Source organism: Rana temporaria, chromosome 2 (genome assembly GCF_905171775.1).
Source record: "Rana temporaria chromosome 2, aRanTem1.1, whole genome shotgun sequence".
Taxonomy (NCBI): domain Eukaryota; kingdom Metazoa; phylum Chordata; class Amphibia; order Anura; family Ranidae; genus Rana; species Rana temporaria.
In genome coordinates this window covers 187,752,385-187,777,459 of record NC_053490.1, presented here as the reverse complement: position 1 = coordinate 187,777,459, position 25,075 = coordinate 187,752,385, and the positions used below count along the sequence as shown (strand labels likewise).

Sequence of the window (25,075 nt, the reverse complement as noted above, 5' to 3'; positions counted from 1 at the left end):
ACAAATTGATACATGGTTCTGTATCCATTACTGAGAGGTGGGTAGGGGGTGGAACCAAGGAATGGTGCTCAGAGGTGGGTAGGGAGTGGAACCAAGGAATGGTGCTCGGAGGTTGGTAGGGAGTGGAACCAAGGAATGGCGCTCAGAGGTGGGTAGGGAGTGGAACCAAGAAATGGTGCTCAGAGGTGGGTAGGAAGTGGAACCAAGGAATGGTGCTCAGAGGTGGGTAGGGAGTGGAACCAAGAAATGGTGCTCGGAGGTGGGTAGGGAGTGGAACCAAGGAACGGTGCTCGGAGGTGGTTGGGAGTGGAACCAAAGAATGGTGCTCAGAGGTGGGTAGGGGGTGGAACCAACGAATGGTGCTCAGAGGTGGGTAGGGGGTGGACACAACAGGTGACTCAGAAGTAGGGAGTTCCTGCCCCTATTCACTGAGAAAAAAAGCCCTCTTTCAAACATCTGACTTACAAATGACTCCTACTTGCAAACGGAGGGAGATAATAGGAAGAGGAAATCTACCCCTAGGAAGGGAAATTCTCTCCTGTAAGAGTTAATATGGGAAAAAGGTGTCTCCCCACTGATGCTTTATCACAAAATCCAATTGTTATTGGGACAGAAAGTGAGGTGAAATCTTCTAAACAGGGGTGCAGACAGCAAAACAAATGTTACGGAGTGATAACCCTTCCCTATGCTATCCAAAAAGCTTAAATTGATATTTTGGCTGGAGCTACACTTAAAAAATGTACCTCAATCATTTAATAAGAAGTGGAAAATTTGGGGATCTCTTACCAAGCCAAGATCAGGTAGATCAAGAATTATTTCAGCCACAACTGCCACAGGAATTGTTTGGGATACAAAGAAATACCCACAAGTCACCTTAGGAAACATATAGGTTGCTCTGGAAAAATGTGGTGTGGTTGTTTTTAACCACTTAAGCCCCGGACCATATTGCTGGTCAAAGACCAGAGCACTTTTTGCGATTCGGCACTGCGTCGCTTTAACTGACAATTGCGCGGTCGTGCGACGTGGCTCCCAAACAAAATTGGCGTCATTTTTTTCCCACAAATAGAGCTTTCTTTTGGTATTATTTGATCACCTCTGCGGTTTTTAGTTTTTGCGCTATAAACAAAAATAGAGCGACAATTTTGAAAAAAAAAAATGAACATTTTTTACTTTTTACCATATTAAATATCCCCCAAAAATATATAAAAAAAAAATTTTTTCCTCAGTTTAGGCCGATACGTATTCTTCTGCATATTTTTCGTCAAAAGAAATAGAAATAAGCGTTTATTGATTGGTTTGCGCAAAAGTTATAGCATTTACAAAATAGGGGGTCGTTTTATGGCATTTTTAATAATATTTTTCTTTAAATAGTAATGGCGGCGATCAGCGATTTCTTTCGGTACTGCGACATTATGGCAGACACTTCGGACACTTTTGACACATTTTTGGGACCATTGGCATTTTTATAGTGATCAGTGCTTTAAAAATGCATTGATTACTATAAAAATGCCACTGGCAGGGAAGGAGTTAACACTAGGGGGCGGGGAAGGGGTTAAGTATGTTCCCTGGGTGTGTTCTAACTGTAGGGGGGTGGACTCACTAGGGGAAATGACTGATCGCTGTTCATACATTGTATGTACAGACAATCAGGCATTTCTCCCCCTGACAGGACCGGGAGCTGTGTGTTTACATTGCGACTGCCGCGAGCGGGGGGGGGCCTCCGGTGGCGCGCATGCCCCTATTGGCTGCTGGGAGAGATGGCGTAGATCTACTCAGCAGAGCCGACCTCCCGCCGTAAAACTGGTCGGCAAGCAGTTAAGGAGCACAGTACGATGATACTTGAACAAAAAAGAGCTGCATGGTCAAGTTGCCAGAAAGAAGCCTTTACTGCACAAGCTCCACAAAAAAGCCTGGTTACAAAATGCCCAACACCACCTTGACATGCCTCATTGGCTTTTTTGTGGCATTGGCGCAGCTTAACCATGCAGCTCTTTTTTGTTCAAGCATCGTTGAATTGTGCTCCTTAAAAACAACCACCGTCTTTTTGAAGAGCAGCCTGTATTTCTCCTGCAGTTACCTGTGGTTTTGTTTTGTATTCTGGACAATTCTTCCGCCAGTTGTGGCTGCAATCTTTTTTGGTCAACCTTACCTTGGTTTGGTATCAAAAGAGCCCTGAATTTTCCACTTCTTAGTAAGGGATTAAACAGTACTGACTGGCATATTCAAGGCTTTGGATATCTTTTTATATCCTTTTCCATCTTTATAAAGTTCTATTACTTTGTTACGCAGGTCTTTTGACTGTTCTTTTCTATCTCCTCATGGCTCAGTGTCTAGTCTGCTTAGGGCATCCAAGCAAGAGCTAACAAACTCATTGACTAATCATACACAGACACTAATTGTGATTTAAAAACCTACAAATGTGAGAAATTAACCTTCAATTGCCATTTTAGTCTGTGTGTGCCACCTTCTGTGTCTGTACCAGGGCAAACATTCCAGTGTGTGTAAACTTTTGATCAAGGCCATTTGGGTGATTTCAGTTTTTTGTGATTTAAAAAGGATCCAAAAAACTATGTGATAATAAATGGCTTCATGTGATCACTATCCTTAACCTCCCTGACGGTATCATTCTTTCAGATTTTTGGTGCTGAAAACGGTACCATTATTTTACATGGAAATTTGGCGTTATATATTGTAGGCCTGTAATTCTTAGGAATAACACACTTAAATCTGTCCAAACAAGAGTCTAGTAGATATCCCGGGTTTGATAAAGTTTGAAACACAAAATCATAAATTATAATATAATAAATAACTATAAATAATTATAACAAATAATAATGTAATTATAATAAAAATTATTCAATAATGTAATCAAATCAAAAACACTGAAATTTGCTTAGTTGCAGAATTATCGCTGTCATTACTTTCAGTGTTTGATGATGAATTTCCCTACAAATCACTATCGCTCAATTCTGCAAGGGATTCTAATTTATTATTGCTGTTTTCTAGCTGGTCTAAAACCACTTTTGACATAAACGGATACTTTTTGGTTGCTATGGACAATCTCCAGTTTCCAGGCAGAAAGAACAGTTTTTAAAATATAAAACTGCATGCAGGAAACTGGACAAACCACTAGGGACAAAGGAGATGTGTATTTATTTTATACAGTAATGTAATCAGTAATATTACAGTATACTGTATCTATACTGTGTTTTTACTTTTTGGAATTTGGCGGCGCTCGGGAACGGAGCTCGGCGGCACTCGGCAGTCACCAGTGTGTGAATCGAGCGAGATGACAGCTCGCACACACAGCGGGGACACATAGCAGGATCCAGGGACAAGGTAAGTAACTTCCCCTGCAATGCGATCCCGAGTCTGGCTCGGGGGTTACCACTTTTGGTATGTAAAATTCACCCTGAGCCAGACTCGGGAATATCTGTAGGCAGGTTAAATAAAACACAGATTTTTGGCATGATCAGTCATATTTTCAATAGTAATGCCCAAATTTCACAATTTCTGCCAGGGTATGCAAACTTTTGAGCAGAAGTGTATATACACAAACACAGTGGGCCAGATTCACAGAGATCGGCATATCTCTGTGCGGGCGTAGCGCATCTCATATGCGCTACGCCAATGTAACCTAGAGAGGCAAGTACAGTATTCACAAAGCACTTGCTCCCTAAGTTACGGTGGTGTAGCGTAAATGGGCCGGTGTAAGCCCACCTAATTCAAAGTAGGCTTGTAGTGGGCGTGTTGTATTGAAATGACATTTTTGCATGTGTGCGCTATAATCTGTTTTGTACTGTATTTGGTCTTATAGCAGCACCAGCTTAGATGTATAGCATTTTTAGGGTGTGCCCACCAAGTATCTTTTTGTATTTTGTATAGACCCTGACCAGGTCTCTTGGCTGGAGCACCCCTCCCCCTCTTCATTACCTCACATTAGTGGCCACCAGTGTATAGGAAGAAACCCTTCAGTTCTCCCACATAGAGGAGTATATCTCCCATGGTTGAGACCCAGGTTCTTTCATTCTATTACTAGGGTAGGACCCACTAATTCGGGGTACTTTGTCGCAGTAAGTGGGCTTAGCACTATATGACTATATAGTGTGACCAAACCCCCGTATTTTTGAATATGTTCAGGTGTTTTTAACTAGCCTTGCAGGATAAATGTCATTTTTGCATGTGTGCGCTATAATCTGTTTTGTACTGTATTTGGTCTTATAGCAGCACCAGCTTAGATGTATAGCATTTTTAGGGTGTGCCCACCAAGTATCTTTTTGTATTTTGTATAGACCCTGACCAGGTCTCTTGGCTGGAGCACCCCTCCCCCTCTTCATTACCTCACATTAGTGGCCACCAGTGTATAGGAAGAAACCCTTCAGTTCTCCCACATAGAGGAGTATATCTCCCATGGTTGAGACCCAGGTTCTTTCATTCTATTACTAGGGTAGGACCCACTAATTCGGGGTACTTTGTCGCAGTAAGTGGGCTTAGCACTATATGACTATATAGTGTGACCAAACCCCCGTATTTTTGAATATGTTCAGGTGTTTTTAACTAGCCTTGCAGGATAAATGTCATTTTTGCATGTGTGCGCTATAATCTGTTTTGTATTGTATTGAAATGAATCGTGACCCCATGTAAATTAAGCGCCAAACGAACGGCACAAATGTGCGTTCATGCTCAGATTCACGTCGAATTTAAGATACGACGGCTCAATGGCAACGACGTGAACGTAACCTACGCCCAGCCCCATTCACGTACGTCTTACGTAAACGACGTAAAAATATACGCTTGTTCCGACGTCCATACTTTGCATTACCTGCGCCTCATATAGCAGGGGTAACTTTACGTCGGACGTAAGCCTTACGTAAACGGTGTAGCTAAATCCGACGGGCGCAAGTACGTTCGTGAATCGGCGTATCTAGGTCATTTGCATATTCGACGCGTAAATCTACGGAAGTGCCCCTTGTGGCCAGCGTAAATATGCACCCAAGATACGACGGCGTACGGCAACTTACGTCGGTCGGCTGAAGCCATATTTCAGACGTATCTAGTGTTAGGAATCAGGCGCATAGATACGACGGCGCATCTGGACACTTACGCTGTGTATCTGTAGATACGCCAGCATAAGTGTTCTCTGAATCTGGCCCAGTGTGTATAGATTGATAGAGATAGATAGATAGATAGATAGAGATATATTTATAAAAAAATAAAAAAAAACAATACAACCTAGACCGATATATAACAATAACATAGTATTAACAACTAATAATAAACAACTCTATTACAAAAGCAAGCAACACCTTTTGCACTTTTATTTGTTCTTTTTTTTTCTTTTACTGCAGGGACTTAAGAATAAACAAGAAAGCCTCTGACAGATCCAGGCTAAACTTGTCTACATTTATTTTAAACAGTTTACTAACAGCTTGATCAAAGCTGACAATGTTCCTGTAAACCTGGACTTTCACAAATCATTACATCAGTTTTCTTAGCACAAATGTGCAATTTGCTGGGGGGTGACACCTTATTTTGATTATATAACAACAATGCCCTTTAGAGGAAGAGCTGCCTGTTTCATCAACAAAATATTACATGCAGGCATGCAGGGATCAAGGACAAAGCTTCCAACATCCTATATGATTTGTGGCAAAACAGCTCAATCAAACTGAAAATAACAGTTGATGAATGGTAGGCGATGTTATCCTGACATACAAAACACATCCCAAGTGTTTATATCATGCAGAAATTTTTTCACTGAACAAGTCAGTATGGATAATTTGGCCATGTACTGTATATGTCACAGACAAACAAAGCCATCTGTCTAAGCTAGAGGGTTCAGCTAATAGACCATTCTTTAATAGTCATATGAAAATAAGTAAGGGAGAGCATTTCCTGAAGTTATTATTTAGGCAAGCAGTGCATTGGAATCGTCAGAACATGAGCTGTCTATGATTTTACTTCCCACAGCATAAGATTTAAGCTCTGCTAGGGAGTGCCTTCTTCTCAACAATAACCTCAAGGGCGAGTCTTAATACAAAAGTTAGTAATGTTTTATGCTATATACTTACCATATTATTTCTTTACTCACCTTTATTTAAAAGATGTATTTTTTTTTTGCAGATCCATACTTACCTAGGTGGATGCAGCATTAGTCTGATGATGTATCTGTAACCCGCCGGCTCTGTCAGTCATCGGCTCTCTGCTCTGTCGTCTACTCGCTCACTGGAGCCCTGGGCTGTGGAGGGGGTGGGAGCAGCTGGCTCAGCCTCTCAGTGGCTCGCTGAGAGGCTGAGCCGGGTGCCGTTCCAGGTATGTGGGCAGATCCCGACTTGCCCGAGCCTGGAGCAGCTCTGTGACGTCAGCTGACAGCGGGCTTCAGCCACAGAAGTACAGCCAAATTAGGATTTACTGTACTTCTCTTTTAATTTTGATGACATGACTAGAGGGCACATTAAGGAGATACAACTTAAGTTTTTTTTTTAAATCCTTGCATTTCTTTTAACATGGTCATCACAGATAATGAGAAATGATGGTTAAATTAAAGGAGAAAAATGAAGCGGTGTGGTATGGAGAAAATACACAAGACCTGTGCAATGGCAGAGTGTGCCCAGTGCACATTTTTGTATTTTGTTTATTTATTACAGGAACTTATTTTGCGCCCGGCAATTTACAGAGTGCTTTACATATACAGTCTTGTATATTGTACATTCAAATCGGTCCCTGTCCACATGAAGCTTACACTCTAAGGTCCCTAACACACATTCATACAAACACATACTAGGGCTAATTTAAACAGGAGACAATTAACCTACCAGCATGTATTTGAAGTGTGGAAGGAAACCCATGCAGGCACAGGGAGAACATACACACTCCAGGTAGGTAGTGCTGTGGTTAGGATTTAAACCAATGACCCTAGTGCTGATAGGCAGAAGTGCTAACCACTTATCCACTGTGCTGCTTTTGTGAAGTAATTGAAAGTTAATAAAATATAGTAACTGGTATAAATAAAATTGTCACATGACAACAAAAAATGTCACCCATTCTGGCTGTCAATAAAAACAGTACTCACAATTGCAATAAAAAAGTGTTCGTGATTATAGAGGATCCTGGTTTGCATATGCATTCTTGTCTTTCATTAATATATACTTCTACCCTTCTCTTTTATCATTCTTCTATACACTTTTAACAACCTCCATATTTTCCCCTTGCAACAATCAAGTCAAATATATATTTTTTGGATATCTTAATCATGTTAGAATAATTTCTTTTGTTGAGTTTTACTTCTGTATGTACGTACAGTACTATGCTTTGCTGAATTGTTTAAATGAAATATATGAAGCCAAATAAAAATAACCAACATCTTTTGCCTTCTATCCCTTATTAGTAGCCTTATGAAATATATGATATTTTTTTTTTTGCTAAATTAAGGGTTTGTGTAAGTAAAAAGGTGTTTTGCTACATACCCGAGGAAATGTGGTGAAGCGGTCCAGCTCTTCCACAAAGCAGAACATCTGCAGACTGATTGCTGACATGACAATTAAAAGGCTAGCAGTAAAAACCACCAAACTTCCAAGCTTTTTACCGGGACCAAATATTTTATATACAAAGTCTTCCAGTGCAGGCGATATCTTGATCAGTCGAACTACTCTCAGAACCTGCAAGAAGATACAATAATATGCTATGTTTTATACTTGCTAATTTATTGAATTTTATAATTTGTCACTATAATAAAACATCCTCTAGATTAATAAATTAGTCCGCCCTGCTGGCCTTTTTTCAGAACAAAACAATGCCTTGAAAACCTTCCACTTTTAATAAGTTTCTGGGAACAGAGCTGAGCTGCACTGTAAAAGAACTTGAGCAGCTTTAAATGCGCAAAAAGCCTTAAATCTTAACTCTTAGGCACAGAGAACAGCTTATCTGTGGTGGTTGTACAGTACGATCCATGCCAATCCCAGATGAGCCTTTTGTGGATGTTTTTACTATTATCATGATTATGATGGAAAACCCCTTTAATAACATAATACAAAGTAATTCATGTTAGCCCATGGCAACAAGCTGATGTAAGGCAAGTTGTGATTGGCTGTCAAAAGTTATTGCATGTTACCAAACTTTGAAATTTGAAAATATATCCCTATGTTACTGCATTGTTTGGATTATTTGTGCTGTGCAGTATTTAAGATGAGTGCTGTCGGTTAACCCTTCTATTGTCATAACTTTCAGACCTTAACCACACTGATTATAGGCTGTTGCTTCAGTATAACTACTCCTACTAAGCTTTAGGGAGGGTGCCTACTTAACACTTCTTGCTTCTCGTTTAAACCTTGTTGACAACTATTCTTAAAGCCATAATAATGGCAATTTTTTTAACTTAAAAAAATGCTATACTTACCATTACACAGAGCAGCACCTTATATCCTCTTCTGGAGTCCCGCACCAGCACTATCTGCTTCTTTTACTTACCAGAGCAAGAGGAAGAATCTCGACAGCGGCAGTGGTGCACAGGCAAGCAGTCCCCTGCACATACACACACTGACAGGTCACACAGGCTATTGTAGATTGTGCAGTCCCTAGACTCTCATTGTGTGCTCATGGTCATTTTATCATTATGATGATCAGAGCACAGCAGGTGCTCTATGGCTGTGTCAGTGTAACATGCTGTTGGGTGCTGACTTTGTTATAGCTGTGCTGTGTTATAGTCTAACGCACAGTACAGCCATATATCTGGAAAGTCAGCACCCAACAGCATGTTACACTGACAGAGCCATAGAGCACCTGCTGTGCTATGACCATCATAATGATAAAATGACCATGAGCACACAATGAGAGTCTGGGGACTGCACAATCTACAATAGCCTGTGTGACCTGTCAGTGTGTGTATGTGCAGGGGACTGCTTGCCTGTGCACCACTGCCGCTGTCGAGATTATTCCTCTTGCTCTGTCTGTCTCAGCCACCTCAGTGATACATCTCTCCCTCAGGCTGTAGAACTTACTGAGGGAAGGGAGCCGTATTACAGTAATATCCATCTGCCGGAGAAGGCATACAGTGAGCAGGCAGAACTTTAGTTTGTGCAGCAGGAGCAGCGTGTGTGTGTGTATCCCTGCACATGAAAATCCCTGCTTTCACCTCCTAGGCCCCTCTGTTAACCTGATGGGGCTCAGGAAATTACTATATATTCCTTATATACATTAGTAATCAAGTGGGTGTGGGTTAATAACTAAAGTTATTAAGCTAGTTTTTTTTTAGCTAGAAGTTAAATGATTTTTGGGGCCCCCACTGCTGGCCAGGCCCGGTACAACAGTGCTGGCTGTACTGCCCTATCAGCGGCCCTGAGTGCGCTAAGGGGGCTTCTGTGTGAGTGCATTCCTAAGCGAGGCTGTGTGCGTCCATTAAACACACACATCACAGCTCAGCCATGCCCCCTGCTCCCTCCTACCAGGAATTCACAGACACCAGCAGGAGCCTATGGGTCTCAGTGCTCTCAGAGTCTCCTGTGAGACCAGGAAGAGGGAGCAACAGGACTGCAGAGGTTAAAAATAAATTTGACTTTAGAACCACTTTAAAATGTTAACCTGAAATGCCAGGGAACAAAAATCCCTGATGTTCGATCAAAAAGAAAAGGAATAAAGCTGTTGTGAAGTCTTTTTTTTCTTAAAATAGTACACATGTTGTACTTACCTGCTCTGTGTAATGGTATTGCACAGAGTGGCCCCAAACCTCCTTTTCTCGGGTCCCTCTGCCAGTGCGCTTGGCTCCTCCTCTTCTGTGTCTATCCCATAGCAAGCTGCTTGTTATTTGGGCAGATGTGTGGGCCCGAGCTGGGCTGTGTGTGTCCATAGACATACACAGGTCGACTCAGCCACACTCAAACCACCCATGGCTTCTATAGCTCCCAGTGAAGCTTGTGAGAGAAGGAATAGGGAAGGAACAAGTGGATCGATACATGACTCAGAGGATACATTAAGGTAAAAACAACTTTACCTTTACAAACATTTTAAACCCGTATAATACTCCTTGGTAAGGAGCCTCACTTGGTGGTGACTCTCAAAATACCCTCAATAGCATGTGCCTTTCATGCAACTCTTTCATCATTTCAGAAGTGTCTCAATCCTAATTTGTAAAGTTATGGAAGTTATGAAAATGAGGACACGTCCTTATGGCTGCTATGTTATTTTATAATTTTAATATACAGGACAAAACGTATTTGGGCGTGCACAAGTTTATTCCTCAGCCTTACTCTGATTTAATATGGTAGATTTATGGCATATAAAATATCCTGTGCACTGAGAGTTTTGTGTCAATTTGACTCTCATAATACAGTATATTGAGTCATTTCCCAAGTCTCATCATGTAGCTTACTTGCCAAAAAAGGAATATCAGATCACTCCCTGCTAAAACTTAAATACAATAGAGTTTAAATGTTTGACACAACACATGTGCTCCAATTGTAAACCTAAAAGAGATAATTTGGTATGGCGGCGTCAAATGCACAGATATTGAAAAGCACTGGGTAACTTTTACTTGGCTTTTTGTTCATTGTTTACAATAAACCAAAGTAAAGTGGGTACAAGTCCTAATTTTGACAAATATGTGTATCTGTACTGAGTAATAAGGTTATACAGGAAGAACAAGGTGAGAGGGGGAGAGAAGATGTGGTAATAAGGATAAAGGAAAAAAAGAGGAAGAAAGGAGAGGCGGGAACTTGAATATGTTTTCTCTGATACAGGATTCCACTTTAAGTATGCGCTAATCTTATGTAAATTCCACTGAAGTATGAAATATAAAAGTGTCAACTGAATTCCACCTGCATTGTAGTAACAGGTAAACTAGGATTCATTGACGACCAAAAAGAACGATCCAGCATTTAATTTTTCCTATGAAATGGATCTCGAAAGCCATCTATATAACTTACCTGAAAGTATGTGAATTGTGAGTGGTAAAGCACAGGATAAATGTGAAGAGTTGTCCCAACCACTAGCAGTAGTTCAAATTTATGAAGAGAGGAGCTAATGTAGCCTGTGAAGCCTAAACACCATATCTTTAATAGAGCTTCCAAGTCAAATAGTACAGTAAACGCTACCTGTGAAGAGACGAAAATACAAAAATGACTGCGTAGTATTATCACATTTCATACACAAGTTTTAATTCCAATTAGAGTTTTACTCTGGGGGCTTTGAGTGTAGCACTCTTAAGCCTCGTACACACGATCAGTCTATCCGATGAGAACGGTCTGATGGACCGTTGTCATCGGTTAACCGATGAAGCTGACTGATGGTCCGTCACGCCTACACACCATCGAATAAAAAAAACGATTGTTTCAGAACGCGGTGACGTAAAACACAACGACGGGCTGAAAAAAAAGAAAATTAAATGGTTCCAAGCATGCGTCGACTTGATTCTGAGAATGCATGGATTTTTAACCCAAGGTTGTGCCTACTAACGATCGTTTTTTTTTTCCATCGGTTAGGAATCCATTGCTTAAATTTAAAACAAGTTGGCTTTTTTTTAACCGATGGTTAAATAACCTATGGGGCCCACACACGATCGGTTTTGACCGATGAAAATGGTCCTTCAGACCATTTTCCTCTGGTTAACCTATCGTGTGTACGAGGCCTTAGTTTTTCTTGCTTTCTTGTAAAACCACTCAAAAAATTAGGCAATAAGGGGGCTACATACCATGGAAAAATGTATTTGAACCAGAGCTTGTAAGTTGGTATTTCCTTTGAAAACAGTTTTGGAAAAAAATCTAAGACATAACAGTAAATTGGCAAACAAATCATGCGGATACATTTTCAGCAAAGGTCAGACAAACCAAGGTCAACATTTAGTATCAAAGGATAACTCTATGCTGAATTCACCAGCATATCTTAGTGCAACTTCCTCAATCTACTCCCAATAAAAATAGCAAGTCCCATTTAATGATAAAAGATATCTCTGAAAATAGATGGGCCATAGATGGGTCTTTGAGTGAAAATAAAAGATTGAATTCCTCCATCCACACAAGCAAGGACAATGAAGGAATCTTCCCAGCTGGAACATTGTATTCTGACAGCAAGACTCTCTGTTGGCAGAATATACTGATTAGTGGCTGTAGCCTATTTGCTGCAGTTGCTGATAGAGAAAAGTTTTCCCAATATTCCCATTTGACAGAAAGTTGATCAACGAGCGTGGGTGGCCACGCATGGATCAAAATTCATCTGGTCCCTGCTAAACCAACTGAATTTTGACCCATCTATGGCCAGTCTAAGTTTAGTCAAAATGTTTTAAAAACAAATCAGCACAGGGGCATTAAAATCATGGGAATTTTCCTTTGTGTTCCTGGCTGAGGTTTAAGTTGAAATCTTAAGTTCTCTGATACCCCCTACCCTTTCAGCCTTAATCTCACTTGACGTGATTGTGGCCGTATTAGTGCAATTGTGACAGAGAAAATTGAGTACTGTCCATGATACTTTTTTTATTTGCACTAACATACAATTTTTCAGGACAAGCTTTTGGGGTGTTACCCCTTCTTCAAGGTCCAAGCAGTAACACCCCGAAAGCTTGTCCTGAAAAATTGTATGTTAGTGCAAATAAAAAAAGTATCACGAACAGTACTCAGTTTTCTCAGCCTTAATCTCCCAATGCTGTGAGTGTTAATACAAGTCATGGGACTGTGCCAAGAGTGCCGACTATGCCTGCCTTTTCTACCCACCTCCATTCAATTCATTCTATGAATGGAGGAGGTCAAACATTCATTTATCAACCAATCCTCCATTCATAGCGTGTTGGGCGGGATCAGAGATTTAAACTAAAACCTCTGCTGATTTTTTTAAACACTTTTTAAATACGTTTAAGCTTTAAAATTGTTGTAAATCCCATTCATGAAATTTTACCTAAGCACATCTATCTGTAATGTTATCTTTCTTCAAAGCTCTGAGTGCCATTTATCTCTGGTGCTCTGTTCCTCTGTTATCAGCATGAGTTACTGACAAGTTATTCGACAAATAAGATAACAGTAGCTGGAATTTGTGTTGGGGAGGGAGCTTAGAGATAGATAAGCAGAGAGCTTGTCTATTCAGACTACAGCTCTGCATATTCATGTTTTCCTCTGTCTCCGTGTGTGTGTGTGTGTGTGTGTGTGTGTGTGTGTGTCTTTCCTCCAATCTGCTCTCACACAGTGTGAGTCCAGACTCCCCACTCACCTCTATGTACTGCTGAAAGAGGAAGAAAGATTTCTAAGGCCTCTTTTACACTTTTGCGACTTCAAAGTCGCGCAATTTTACCACAAATTTGCAGCGATTTGCGGCCGCGATTTTGACAAGACAGTCATATGACTGTGGATCCGACTTTGCTCCACAACTTGAAGGACGACTTCAATGAGCAGGGACGCGACTTTGATCCCCCAATAATTAAGGGGAACTCCACACCATTAAAAAAAAGGGGTTCCCCCTTCATGAGCATATGGTATGGATATGGTATGGATTGTAAGGGGAACCCCGACGGCGAAAAAACGGCATGGGGTCTCCCCCAAAATCCATACCAGAACCTTATCCGAGCACCAGCCCGGTCGGTCTGGAAAGGGGGTGGGGACGAGCAAGCGCCCCCCTCCTGAGCCGTACCAGGCCGCATGCCCTCAACATGGGGGGGGTGGGTGCTTTGGGGCAGGGGCCCCCCAGATTCCAGCCCCCCACCCTATGTGAATGAGTACGAGGGTACATCGTACCCCTACCCATTCACCTGGAGGAAAAGTGTAAAAAAATAAACACTACACAAGTTTTTAAAATCATTAGTCAGCTCCGGGGGTCTTTTCCGACTTCTCCACTCTCCGGCTGTCTTCTTCTGACTTCGGGGGTCTTCTCCACTCTCTTCTTCTGCTCTCCGCGCTGTCTTCTTCTGACTTCGGGGGTCTTCTCCACTCTCTTCTTCTGCTCTCCGCGCTCCCCGGTTCTTCTCCCGCTCTCCGGGTGCCTTCTACGGGGGGTGGCCGCCGATATCTTCTTTAAAGCTCTTTTACTAGCGGCGGCCAGCCCGATCTTCGTCGCCTTCTTCCCTCTTCTTTTCTTCCGATGTTGACTCGACGCTCCCTCCGCTGTAATGCCGGGTGTGCAGTGCACAACGATTTATATAAGCCTCTTATGACGTCACAATCCCAGCATGCTCCGGGTGGTGACAACATAATTACCCCCCCTTATGTCGTCACCACCCGGAGCATGCACAGAACAGCCTGCTGGAAAGAGAGATAAAAGGACAGACGTGGCCTGCTTTTGGCCTCTCTCTGGACGCTATTCAATTGCCAGCAGGAGGTCTGTGTGTGTGACTAGGAGTGAAAGACTGCAGCCTACAGTGGAGATCCAGATCACCCGCCCCCGAGGGATCTTTATGGAAGCCCCTGCTAATCGAGCAGGTGGATCGGCCTGTGCTTCAGAGCATTTGAAGCCATCTGCCTTCCTGTAAGTCAACACTGCAGTATAATATAAGGCTAGCTGAAGGCAACCGGAAATTAAGGAACATTTACCACTTTATTCTTCTACAAAGCTTTACTGCTCTACGTTGGAGATCTGCTCTGAACTGCAACCTAGAGGGAGCCATTTAGTGCGATATAGTTAGAACTTGCATTGTATTACTGTATTCAATGTTTGTGCATTATTTTTGTGCATTGGTCTGTGTGCTGAGCCCTCAGTGGGAAGGTATCCAATACATGTGTTAAAAGTATTGAGGATCTATCTCCCTGTGCACCTGTTCATATACCTCCATCAGGTTGTTGCTGGGTACAAGTGTATGATATAATTGCACTGAATAATACTTCTGTCACTCATAACATGTGTTCATTCATTGTTTAATCATACCATTTCCTTGTGTTATTCTTTACCATAGTAAACATTCTTGATTGGTTCAGTGATTTTGTCTGAGTTTCTCATTATTAACGTGGTATTTCAGAATGAAACCCAAGGTGTCAGAGGTAAGAGAGGGTCTGCAGATTTGGGGTGGTCAGTGGGGTATAGAGTCAATCAGCAGCCCCCATGGGGGTACCACTACAGTAGTAAGGGAAAAACAGCAAATATACAAGTAAAACTTATGTAGGAGGATTTGTTTAATCTCTGTGTATCATCTGAGGCTATTCACTTCACTGGGTATAAGTGAGGGTTTATAACCACTTTACGAAAGCTAAACATACTGTATAACGCTGGAATAGTCCCTCTAAGTAATTTTTATTCTGACCCACAATCCTGGCCAGGGAACCTATAATGTTGTATGCAGAGCCAATTGCAGTATACTGTCCAGCCATTGAAACTTCCGTTGATAGAAAGAAACAAGGAGTTCAAGCAGTTCTGGTTATATTCAAAACCCTCCTAAAAAAAAGTACAGACACAGGCACCCACATGAATAATTTGCTGCAAGGGCATCTAGGGTACGTAGTTCAGGAAACTGCAGTAACATGACAAGCAAAGGCTGTTTGCCTACTTGTAAAACCATAGTTGAGCTTTTTTTCTAATTATTGGAATCAAAAAATCTATGTGAATGCAGTTCCTTTCTGCAATGCACAGTATGAGGATGGGCTCATGTGAAAGGAGAGGAAGGGAGCACCTCAATGCATTTCTCTGCTTGTGACCCTGTTGGTTGCCCCAGGGGACACGATCTTGAAGCATTGATGATAATGATATTTTAGCATAAAGAAAACGTTGTGGAAGATAAGAAAAGGTAGACAATAGCAGTTTTTTAATAGTATGGGTGAATTTACAGTTATCCACTATGCACGACCCAGCTCTTTTATTTCACACATACAGTACTGTTCTATGCTGTTACTATGGATGTAAAACTAAAGTGTGTCAAGGGGTGTTGGAACACTTGACACTCTTGAGCAATTTGTCTTTGCTTACTGTGCACTTGCCTCTTTTCTAAGTAGTTACCCTACTTCAATGAGATTTTGCTGCTACCTTGTAGATCTATAACTGCCTCTTACTTCAGATAATACACTGACTGTCAAAAAGCTATTTTAAAGATTGTGCAGACAAGATGTTTTATTTTTTTTCATCTTAAGAGATATTTACAGTATAACACCCTTACTACCATAATGAACATAGAATTTTATGGCTAATGTCAATATTCTAATATTAATATACATAAAATGAAAAACACAATTTGAAAAATGTAAGGACATTTTCCCGAAGGAACATATTTGCATTGATAGCCTTCAACTGTAGCATGTCTTTCTGTAGTACAGATCACTGTTACTGGTACCAGTGACATTCTACCTGCTGTGCTGAACGTCCGTCTCTACAGGTCTCCACAGATCTCTGCTCTCTACTACCATCTGCCGCCACCTCATCCCAGCTTGTGCCTGGTGCTGCAGCCCGCTCTCCCCCCACTGCCGCTGCGTCTCCCCTGGCAGCAGCGCTGCGTATGTGAAGAGGGTTACCCAGGCAACCAGGACGCCTACCACTTAGGACTCGGCTTCCGCCCATAAAATGGCGCCGCCACATCTCCTAAAACCAGTGACATTCGACCTGCTGTGCTGAACTTCCGTCTCTACAGGTCTCCACAGATCTCTGCTCTCTACTACCATCTGCCGCCACCTCATCCCAGCTTGCGCCTGGTGCTGCAGCCCGCTCTCCCCCCGCTGCATCTCCCCTGGCGGCAGCGCTGCGTATGTGAAGAGGGGTACCCAGGCAACCAGGACGCCTGCCACTCAGGACTCGGCTTCCGCCCATAAAATGGCGCCGCCACGTCTCCAACAACCAGTGACATTCTACCTGCTGTGCTGAACTTCCGTCTCTACAGGTCTCCACAGATCTCCGCTCTCTACTACCATCTGCCGCCACCTCATCCCAGCTTGCGCCTGGTGCTGTAGCCCGCTCTCCCCCCGCTGCCGCTGCGTCTCCCCTGGCGGCAGCGCTGCGTATGTGAAGAGGGTTACCCAGGCAACAAGGACGCCTGCCACTCAGGACTCGGCTTCCACCCATAAAATGGCGCCACCACGTGGTGCCCAGCCAGAAACAGCCCGCACCCTGCTATACTGCCCTCAGTGCTCCTTACCAGGACCCAAAGCTACCACCCTGCTGCCTTACCCAGACACACAAAGGTAAACTATATTATGATTTTAGTCAACTACGACTGTTGAATAATCACATGACCCAATTACCCTCGCACATGTCCACCCTCTGTGCCTCCGAAGGCATAGGGAAAATCAGATGCACCACTACGGCACAAACAAATAACCGGAAAGCTATTCCAAAATCAGTTGAATTCTTACACCTAGCACACCTTAATGTACGGTCAGCTGGGAAAAACCGACACGACATAGAATCCTTACTTTCTGAGATGCACCCTCATATTATATCTATCACCGAAACATGGTTCAAAGCTGACTACCTTGCCCTTTTGGATGACATGCTACCAAAGGGGTACAACATTATCACTAAAAACCGCCCAGGCTCTCGCATAGGCGGTGGGGTCGCAGTTATCTTTGACCAATCCATCGCATGTACGGAACTGCCCATCCCCTACGCTTCCTCCTTTGAAGCGCTGGCCACCCGATGCCTGATAGACAACAACAACAACAGTATCCTCCTCCTCCTCACTATTTACCATCCTCTAGGTTTAGGAGACGCCACCTTTATTGCAGACTTCAACGCCTACATCCTACAGGCACTAACCCTGGCCGACAGGATTATAGTTCAAGGTGATCTAAATTACTGGTTGGAAGATCCCTTGGCTTCCAACGCCAACCTCCTTCTACAGGATATGACGGAACTTGGTTTTTCCCAACTCGTCAATGGACCCACACACAACAAAGGTCATCGGCTTGACACCTTATTCACATTAAACTGCGCCCATGAGGATATTACCATCACCGACATCCCCTGGTATGACCATAAAATGGTGAGCTGCAAGCTTCCCACCTTCGCCCTACGCTCTTCTATGCAAAAAGATCTAATGATTCCGGGCCCCCCTACCCGAAATTTGAAAAAGATTACCACAAATTCATTTTCCCAAACCTAACAGCGTCTTTTGTCAACCCCCTTGGACCCCAAGGAAGTCGCGCTGGACGACCTAGAACATAGTTACATAGTTAGTCAGGTTGAAAAAAGACAAAAGTCCATCCAGTTCAACCACAAAAAAAAAAAACACAGTACAATCCTATACACCCAACTCCATACCCACAGTTGATCCAGAGGAAGGCAAAAAACCCCAGCAGAGCATGATCCAATTTGCTACAGCAGGGGAAAAAATTCCTTCCTGATCCCCCGAGAGGCAATCGAATTTACCCTGGATCAACTTTACCTACAAATCTTAGTACTCAGTTATTTTATGTACATTTAGTTAAGTATCCAGACCTTTCTTAAAGCAATCTACTGAGCTGGCCAGAACCACCTCTGGAGGGAGTCTGTTCCACATTTTCACAGCTCTTACTGTGAAAAAACCTTTCCGTATTTGGAGGTGAAATCTCTTTTCCTCTAGACGTAAAGAGTGCCCCCTTGTCCTCAGTGTTGACCGTAAAGTGAATAACTCAACACCAAGTTCACTGTATGGACCTCTTATATATTTGTACATGTTGATCATATCCCCCCTAATTCTCCTCTTAAGAGTTCAGGTCTTCTAATCTTTCCTCATAGCTGAGCTCCTCCATGCCTCTTATCAGTTTGGTTGCCCTTCTCTGCACTTTCTCCAGTTCTCCGATATCCTTTTTGAGAAGTGGTGCCCAAAACTGAACTGCATATTCCAGATGAGGTCTTACTAATGATTTGTACAGGGGCAAAATGATATCTCTGTCTCTGGAGTCCATACCTCTCTTAATACAAGAAAGGACTTTGCTCGCTTTGGAAACCGCAGCTTGGCATTGCATGTTATTATTGAGCTTATGATTTACCAAGACCCCCAGATCCTTCTCCACTACAGATCCCCCCAGTTGTACTCCCCCTAGCATGTATGATGCAAGCATATTCTTATTCCCTAAGTGCATAACTTTACATTTATCAACATTAAACCTCATCTGCCACTCAGTCGCCCAATTAGACAGAGCATTGAGGTCGGCTTGTAAATTGGCGACATCCTGCGAGATACAAACTCGCTGGAAAATGCTATCTTACTATTCGAACAAAAACGAACTACCACGCTCAACACCTTAGCTCCTCTGACTAGCCATAAAAATAGACCTAGACTTACAAAATCCAGACCCTGGTACAACGATTCCCTCCATCTCAATAAAACCATCTGCCGCCTTTACAAAAGATAATGGATCAAAACCAAATCTGCCAAAGACCTCTTAGCATATAAAATCGCCAGTAAAAGCTACGCTAAAAGAATCCGTTTAACAAAAAGAACATTCCTCCAGACACAGATCAGGAAAGCAAACAACAAACAATCTGAATTGTTCAAAGTTATGAAGGAACTTTGTGCCCCTAAAAGATTCCAGAAATACATTGTGCCTTCCCAAGAGCTATGCAATAACATCTTGTTGGGATTCTCGAGCAAAGTATCGAGACCCCTCATGCAATGCACCAACAACTCTCTAGGCCTCTCTAACCTATTTCCGCCTAACACGAACCACTGCCAAAAAAAAACTTAATTTCAAACCGGCAAAAACCCATGACCTGGAAGCCGTGATTTTAAAACTAAAAACTACTTACTACCCTGGAGAAGTCTGCCCCACGTGGCTCATCCAGGAGAATCTACATACCATTATTGATGACTTATGCCTCGTACACACGGCCGAGGAACTCGACGTGCCAAACACATCGAGTTCCTCGGCCAGTTCAGCACTGAAGCCGCCGAGGAGCTCGGCGGGACGAGAGCTCCCATAGAACAACGAGGAAATAGAGAACATGTTCTCTATTTCCTCGTCGAGCTCCTCGTCGGCTTCCTCGGCCGAAAGTGTACACACGGCCAGTTTCCTCGGCAGAATTCAGCCAGAAACTCGGTCGGAAGCTGAATTCTGCCGAGGAAACTGGTCGTGTGTACGAGGCCTTATGCTACCTAGTCAATCGCTCACTCCAACTTGGGATTGTTCCTGCAACCGTAAAACATGGCTTTTTGATTCCACTTCTAAAAAAAGCCGGCTTGGACCTGACTGACACCAACAACTTTCGACCGATCTCAGCTTCTCATTTTTTAACTAGAGTTTTTGAAAGAGAGGCCCTTCTCCAGCTTCAAACTCATTGTGACGATGGCCTGCTCTTCCACGACCTACAGTCGGGCTTCCGCCCTGGTAGGGGAACCGAGCTGGTAGCTCTGTCCACCCGAGAGAAGCTCCTCAACATGGTGGATGCGGGCGGGTCAGCAGCCCTGGTGCTGCTTGACCTGTCCGCAGCCTTTGACACCGTGGATCACTCCATCTTGCTAACCAGACTCGAGTCCAATTTTGGGCTGGGAGAGACTGCCCTCGCTTGGTTTCGTGATTTTTTAAAAGCCCGCACCCACCAAGTTAAGATGGGCCCTTTCCTATCCCCGATTACCATAGTGGAGAATGGGGTCCCACAGGGATCCGCCCTGTCCCCCATTCTCTTTAACGTTTATCTTAGGCCTTTACCTGACATTATTGCCAAATATGGACTCTGGTTTCATCTGTATGCGGACGACGTCCAGTTGATAGTTGATTATCTAACTCACCCTGACATGCCCTTAAGATTGGCCAATTGTCTGCGTGATATTTACCACTGGATGGCCATCAACAAATTGTGCTTTAATGGTAACAAAACAGAGGTCATGGTGGTTGGAAAGGACAAGACTGACTTTCTTCAAAACTGGCCCACCGAGTTAGGCTTGACACCAAAACCGAAAGATAAGGTGACGGTCCTGGGGTCTATCCTGGACGAAAAACTAAGTATGATTCCCCAGGTCAGGCAATCGGTCTCGAGAGCTACCCATTTTTTACGACTCATCCGCAAGACCAAACACCTCCTGACCCAGGATCAAAGGAAAGACTTAGTCCAGGCACTAATTATCTCTCGCCTAGACTTTTCAAACGGAGTCCTACTAGGCATTCCCATCAAATGGTTTAAGAAACTGCAGTTGGTGCAGAATCGCGCAGCCAGGCTCATTTTCAATCTTCAAAAGCAAGATCACATCAGCCCTGTGCTCAAAGAACTCCACTGGCTCCCGGTTATAAAACGTGCTGATTTTAAAATCCTCTGCCTGATTTACAGGGGTTACCACCAGCTGGGTCCACAGTTCCTGTCAGACCTGACCCCACACTATACACCTAGATGCTGTCTCCGTTCAGCCGACAAAGCCCTAACCACTGGCAATACCGATAGGCTAATTTCCATAGGAGGTAAACGGATTGGTTCTGCGGGGGCAACTCTCTGGAACCAAACCCCGCTTACCATTCGCATCTCCCCAAGCCTATATACGTTTAGGAAAAAGCTCAAGACCTGGCTATTTTTCCAAGCATTCCAATCCTAGGTCAATCTTCCTCTGTTCATCCACTCGCTGCCTTCTAAATCTTTCTTTCCCTCTCCCTTCTCTCTTCTTCTTCTCTTTTTTCTGTCTCCTCCTCTGTTCTGCAGCAGTTGCGTTTATTTATACTACCCTCGCTAGAACATCCGGACAATCTGTCATAAAGCGATTTGGCACCACCGACTGGTGGTATATGTGCGCTTCACAAACAAATAGTAATAAATAAAAAATACAAAGGTTTTATATATATTGGGAAAAGGCACATCAATTAGCATATTTTTATTGGCCACCTAAATATACTGTATGTCACTAACACCAGTTCATATGATATTTTGCTGTGGAAACAATCATACTCTAAACCCGTATTCTAACTCAACTGTCTGAGCATGTAATACACTGTTAGTAGAAATAACAGTTAAAACAATAGTAAACTTGAAAAAAAAACTAGGCCGCCTGCAAATTTATGCTATACTGTGCTGCACACATATTAGCACATTATGACAATCTTACCTTTAAAAACAAAGCCATATAGCAGTGCTCTGTTACCACTACTGGGGCTTCCATCTTAATCTGATCTTCCTTTTGGGTTCTTGGGCTTCGGCCGCTTGAATAGCCGGGTCGTGATGATGTCACTCCCACGCATGCCCATGGGAGTCACAATCGCAGCGCGGCACCTTGCATTCCAGAGCACACTCTGTATGCACTGAACGCAGATCATTACTGCACTGCACATGCCCGGATGGCGTCATCGGCTATTGTTAATGTGAAAATCTCCAAAAAGGTGTACGTTTATGAAATATTCATTGTACCCACATGTTAAATACCCTTAAATTGAGCCTATCCCTAACAATCCTTGCTTTAGTTATTAAACTGAACGCATATATGTGTAGCCAGGTGCTTGGCTAAAAGTGGAAAATGAGAGAAACACTGGCTGCAGCTGCTCTCCCCTCCCTTCCTCCTATCTTTTCCTCCTACCTTTCTCCTCCCGCAGGTCCGCCAATCCTCCAGACACCGTTGACACAAGAGTCCAGAGTGCAGCCCGAACCAGGAGCCGGCCCTAGGAGGTAGGTGAAAGCCTCCCATGAAAGTCCGAGGCTACCGCTAGGAAAGGCAGCGGCTGCGGCCTAGCGGCAGGCCGACCGCCGCAGCGAGCACTCCACCACCGCAAATCCAGCTCCCCAGGCATCCCCCTGCTCTGAGCAGGTTAGGTGGAGCCCCCACCCTCCCCCAGAGCCCCCCGGAGCCGACGGCCCGCCACCCCCAGTGGGAAAGTCCGCAGCTCGGGCCTACTACCGCTCCGGCGGCCATCTTGGTACACCCAGACCACCTAAGCCTGTTGTCACCAATACAAAATAAACCACTACCACAAAAATATGAGTTCAGTGACCAGCAGGTCCTTCAGCAGGGACCCCCCCTCACGCAGCCCCCCTTCTTTTCCTTTCCTCACTTTTTTTCCTAATTTTTCACCGCCGCACCTACCGCAGATCCACCAGAGGATAACGAACTGCACCACATCCAACAAACAGCCGTGAGGTGCCACGTCAAACAGGTAAGAACCCAGGCCCATTCATCATAGTTAGTTGATCCAGGGGTTCACCCGATTGCCTCCAGAAGGATCAGGAAGACATTTTTCTCCCCAGCTGCAGCATATTGGCCTCGCTTGGCGTTTTTTTTGCCTTCCTCTGGATCAACCGGGGTTAGATTGGGGGGCCACAAATTCCGGCTCGGATCATCATTATCAGCACGGTCTTACTAGTCAGTCTCTTCCGCCGTTATTAGTTAGTGCTTATCACGGTTAACCGTCACGCCGCTTTAGGCGTCTTTTTGTATCATGAAATACACAGCAAAAACCATTCATGGTTTAAGGAAGACCGCCGCAACGTTACCAGACGCCATTCAAAAAATACTAAAAAATGAACAACTGCTAAGAACCGATCAATGATCGACCTGCAAATACAGTAGGAAACCACCTCAGGAACAACACCTTTCATGCGCCCTGGTTAACGCAAGATCCGCAGTCAAGCAAAGACTGAAAATCCACGACTTCATCACCCAACACGACATAGACTGCCTCTTCATCACCGAAAGTTGGCTAACATCAGATTGTAAAACCATCCTGGGAGAACTCGTGCCAGAGAATTATGGGATCCTAACCGAGAACAGAATTGGGCAACGAGGAGGAGGCCTAGCAGTAATCTCCAAGTCTCACCTTGCTCTCACCAAACCAGAATTACAGAGCTCATGGCCGTTCATGGAAACGCTCACTCTACAACTCCAAACAACACACCAGGACATGGTCCACATACTATTATGCTACAGACCGCTAGGCCCAAAGACGAACCTTCCTACATTGCTGACAGAAGGTATCGCTACTTACACTCTAAAAGCCAAACATCTCCAGCTACTCGGGATTTCAACCTCTGGGCCAACTCCGCACAGGACCACATAGTCAGCGCTTGCATTGACCAGCTAGAAGGACTTGGTCTGCAGCAACTGATAAGCGCGCCCACACATACCTCAGGTGACATCCTTGACCTGATCTTCAAACATGAAATGGACGTCAATATTTCAGAAAACAGACCACTACCCTGGACAGATCAATAAATTCACAATAACCACCAACACCATCTAAAAAAAAACTGCAAACCAAGAAAGGACATATTGGACCAGATACCTGAAAAAGCTACACTCGGAACTCTTCAAAACTACACTATTAAATAAAATGACATTAATAAAGCCAACTCAATCAGCAGCAGAAACCCTCAACTCTATTAATAAAGCTTTACTGCAGACCGCAGATATAATCGCCCGAGACGCAGAGCCCTTATCTGTAAAAATAACTCCAACTGGTTCAATGACACTCTTATGTCATTGAAGCAAGAACACAGGAGAGCAGAGGGCGCCTGGAGAAGAAACTCTACAGAGGAAAACCACGCAAATTATAAATTAATCACTAAAAAATATCACAAGGAAATCTTCAAAGCAAAAAAAGAGCATTTTTCAAATATACTCGCAAAAGCCGGGAATCGACCGCGAGAGCTCAGAATATGAACCCAGCCTGCCTAGAGGCTCCAAAAAATGAAACACAAGAGTTTTGCAATGAATAATCGGATATTTTTATTATTAATAAAATCGAAAAAATTCATGAAACAATTCAGCAAAAAAAAAAAAAAAAAAACAACCTCGCCCCCACTTATCAAAAAGAAAATACAAACGCTTTCAAATCAATAAAATTTTCACTAGAGCCAATTTCCATCGATACCACAAAAAATATCACCAGAAGTCTCTGAGATAGTACATCTCCCAATGACATCATTCCTACAAAATCTGTGTGACTATATCTTGGCACCGACAATCACTCACCTTATAAACCAATTGTTTAAAGAGGGTTTTGTGCCGACCTCCTTAAAGCAAGGCATAATTTAACCCCTTCTAAAAAAAAACGAACCTAGACCCAAAAGACCCAAACAACCGGTGTCCTAAAACCTCCCTCAATATCTTCTCCAATGTTATTGAAAAAGTAGTAGTACAACAACACTATTTAGACACCCAGAAACTGCTGGACCCACTACAATCAGGTTTCCGCCCAGGACATGGTACGGAAACAGCACTTCTTAAAATATGGGATGACGCTCTCGAAGCAGCAGACAATGGAGAATCTTGTCTCCTGATACTGCTGGACCTCAGTGCTGCCTT

At 43.4% G+C, this 25,075-nt stretch overlaps 1 protein-coding gene across 1 annotated transcript in view; it reads right to left on the bottom strand.

The window, feature by feature from the left end:
* NALCN (sodium leak channel, non-selective) overlaps positions 1 to 25,075 on the bottom strand; it is a 582,786-nt gene that overhangs the window by 326,761 nt on the left and 230,950 nt on the right. The window contains 2 exon segments of the mRNA XM_040336161.1: positions 7,467 to 7,658; positions 10,917 to 11,084. Of these exon segments, the coding sequence (XP_040192095.1) occupies positions 7,467 to 7,658; positions 10,917 to 11,084 (360 nt within the window).